General features: G+C 60.7%; 1 protein-coding gene across 1 annotated transcript; it reads right to left on the bottom strand.

The window, feature by feature from the left end:
* Positions 1-6: 6 nt before the first annotated feature.
* On the bottom strand, positions 7-3,317 carry LOC108521101 (histone deacetylase 10-like; the record flags this gene model as incomplete). Its single annotated transcript, XM_017860706.1, has 12 exons — positions 7-171; positions 307-398; positions 1,123-1,207; positions 1,318-1,597; positions 1,665-1,732; positions 1,805-1,911; positions 2,101-2,190; positions 2,269-2,328; positions 2,537-2,602; positions 2,700-2,826; positions 2,988-3,056; positions 3,213-3,317. Coding segments are annotated over 12 exons (1,210 nt in total), but the record flags the coding sequence as incomplete, so codon positions are not given.
* Positions 3,318-3,364: the final 47 nt, after the last annotated feature.

Raw genomic sequence — 3,364 nt, 5'->3', positions numbered from 1 at the left:
CTCCATTCAGTACCACAGTGCCCCTCCCACCCATCACCCTGGGGCCCAGGCACATATCTGTCGCATGCCCATTCACATCCATGGCTGGACAGATGCAAGACGTGAGAGTCCTACCCGTCATGGGCGAGGTCTGGAGGCCGGTCCAGCTGTCCCAGGGCCACACACAGCAGCCTGGAGGAAGAGCTGGCCTCAGGACACGTGTTCCTGTTGTCCAGAGTCCATTCCCAGAGCTCTGCTTGGCCAGCCAGGATAGGGGTGCCCACAGGTCCTGCCCTCAGAGGCTCCGGATGGTCAAGTGAGGCTTACCTCTGGGCTCCATGGGACAGGCCTCTCTGAATAGCCACATCCAGGGTGGCTGCTGCAGCAGAGGCTGGAGTGGCTGCGATGCCACTGTTCACCTGTGGGATGTATAAACAGTGGAGGATGAGGCAGCAGCCAACTCCCGAGCCAGGTAAACAGATCCATGGTTCCCTCCATTCGGTGTATCTCTGTGGCTACTGTCAGCCACACTTCTTACACTCAGGTCAATCACTCCGCTTCTGTAAATAAGATGCTTATGTCTGTAATTTTTTTCTTTTTTTGAGAGACAGGGACTTGTTCTGTACACAGGCTGACATGCAGTGGCGCAATTATAGCTCACCGCAGTCTCAAACTACTGGGCTTAAGTGATCCTCCTGCCTCGGCCTCCTAAGTAACTGAACTACAGGCACACGCCACCATACTTGGCTGACTTTTTTATTTTTTGTGGAGACAGGGTCTCTGTATGTTCTCTAGGCTGGTCTTGAACTCCTGAGCTCAAACATTCCTCCCACCTTGGCCCCCCAAACTGCTGTTATTATAGGCATGAACCATTGCACCCTGCCTAAATGTATACTTTAAATCACCCCCTTCACCTCTCTGCCAAAGAGCATTTAACTGAAGAAGCTGAGGTCAGAGGTCAGACACGCTAGTGATCCCCATCCCTGGAGCTGTTCTGGGAACCGTTCTTGGCACAAGGCAACGTTCACATCCATGTGGTTCTGCACCACCCAGCCCTCCTCTGGACAGCCCACATCTCGTTGGCAGGTCCTGGTCCCTGCCCCTAGGTCCACGGCACCCCCAACCCCTCACAGGTGCTCCCACCTGCCCATCCAGCATCCCATCTAAGAGGTACAGGAGCTTCCCAAGTGCAGTGAGGGCCTCCTCCCGGGCCAGGGACTTGTGTGGCCTGTGGTGGACAGACCAGAGGGACACACAGACACGTAGTGACTACACGTCAGGCACACACACGCACAGGTGTAGACGCGGCCCCATCCTCCCCAGGCCAGCCCTGCCCACCTGGCCCAGGCTTCTGTCTCCTCCCTCAGGGCTGACCCTTCCTGTTGGATGACATCAGGGGGCAGGACCAGTGTGGTATCTGGCGCTGTCAGGGCAACAGTGGTGCGGACAGAGGGTGCAGGGCAGAGGCATGGCTGATCCAGGAAGGAGCTCGGTGCAGGTGCAGGTGCAGGTGCAGCTGCCTTACACATGGGACCCCCAGGCAGCAGAGGTGGAGGCCTCCCCCCCGGGGAGTGGGAGCTGGGGCTCGTTTGCACAGGGGTCGCGTTTATGGACCGTTCTTGGTCATAACCACCGCACGGGAGCCTGAGGTGGGATCCTGCAGCCTAGCACCTGGCCACACTGACCTTGCAGCTGCAGGCTCTTCCAGTACGGGGCCTGGGCAGCACGGGCACTCTGGATGGACTCCAGGGCACTGTGGGGAGATACAACAGTGGTGACGCCTGGTCTCACACCCCAGCCCCGCCTGCCCTCCCTCCCCTCGAACCTCTGACATGGCACCATGGGCCCTGATAGGGGTGGAGCCGGGTCGCCCAGCAGCGTCTGTACTGTCATGCACACTGACTCAGCCAGTGATTCCAGGTGGTAGCCGCCCTGGGAGGAGGGTGGAGATATGATTGGGGCAGGGATATCACTGGGATGGGGTGTCACCAGGAGGGCCCCTGCCTGGCTCTATCCCGGGCAGGATGCCCCTCCCAAGTACCCCTTTGGGCACCTGGCTCCCATGCTCCTGACCCCAGACCTCTGGCCCAGGAACCCTCCCTATGTGCCCTCCCCAGTCACCTCCAGCATGGCGCAGACCCGGCCGCCGGCCAGCACCTGCAGCAGCTGTGTGAGGTGGGCGAAGCACTCTGGCGTGGCCTGCATTTGCCCCTGGAACCAAAGCCATGTGTGATGGGGACCTGGGCTCCAGGACCCCAGAAGCCCTCCCTGGCCAGGCAAGGCCCTCACCTCAGGGTCCCCGATGACTGAGTCAAATCCTGCTGAGACTAGCACCAGCTCAGGGTCAAACTACAGGTCAGGCCGGGGTGGGGAGGGTCGAGAGAGGGGCTGGAGCCCAGGTGAGGGCAAGCCAAACCCATCCCATCCCCTCCTGAGCACTCTCCCCTGCCAGGCAGCAGTGGGGCAGCTCATAACCCTCCTTCTGCCTTCACCATGGCGCTCCAGGCACCAAGTTCCCTCCCACCCAGCTGCCCTGGGGAATCCTCCGTGCAGTCACCTCAAAGGCCAGTGGGAGCAGCAGGTGCAGGAAGGCAGCCATGTAGTCAGCATTTCCCATCCCAACCTGGCAGGACATCCCAGGCTACATCCTGAACTGTGGGGCAGGGGAGGGGGCTGGGGGGAGGGGTCTGGGTGGGAGCTTGGGGCTTGAGGGTAGGCACCTGGTTCCAGGGCAGGTTGACAGTGAAGCCGAGGCCCTGTCCCCGCCCCACTGCGTCTGCATCTGACTCTCGAAGGAAAGGCCAGAAACGCCCATGCTCATAGCGGTGCCAGGAGAAGTAAAGGACGCTGCCAACGGCCAGCCAGGGCCAGAGATCAGAGGTCAGGACCCTCAACAGCTCTACAGCTGCCCGTAGAACCCTGACCCGAGCACATCTGTATCTTGCCTTTGGATTTTCCCAGGCCAGGCTGGAGTTGCAGGAAAGGGTGGTGTCTGCACCCTTGCTCACCTGGGGTCATCCTCAAAGAGATACTGGATCCCCTGACCATGGTGCACATCCCAGTCCACGATGAGGATCCTGGGCACAGACAGCGCTGCTGGCTGAGGGGCAGGGCCTCCCACCTCCAGGAGCCCGGCCAGGGATGGGAAGATGCTGGCTGGGTTCTCTCGCCACCTGTGCCGCCCCTTGCTGTGAGGCCTGGGCCCACACCCCTGCAGCCAGCCTGGCACACACCTGTGTAGCCCGTGCTTCTGCTTGGCATGTGCAGCTGCTATGGCCACATTGTTGAACACGCAGAACCCGTTGGCAGCTGCCCTCTGGCTGTGGTGCCCGGGGGGCCTACGGCGTGAGAGGAGGATTTGGGTCGTGTCAGAGTTGCCCTGACC

Source organism: Rhinopithecus bieti, unplaced genomic scaffold (assembly GCF_001698545.2).
Source record: "Rhinopithecus bieti isolate Rb0 unplaced genomic scaffold, ASM169854v2 scaffold_57727, whole genome shotgun sequence".
Taxonomy (NCBI): Eukaryota; Metazoa; Chordata; class Mammalia; order Primates; family Cercopithecidae; genus Rhinopithecus; species Rhinopithecus bieti.
Note: the sequence above shows the minus strand (reverse complement) of the source record. Positions and strands in the feature narration are given on the sequence as shown.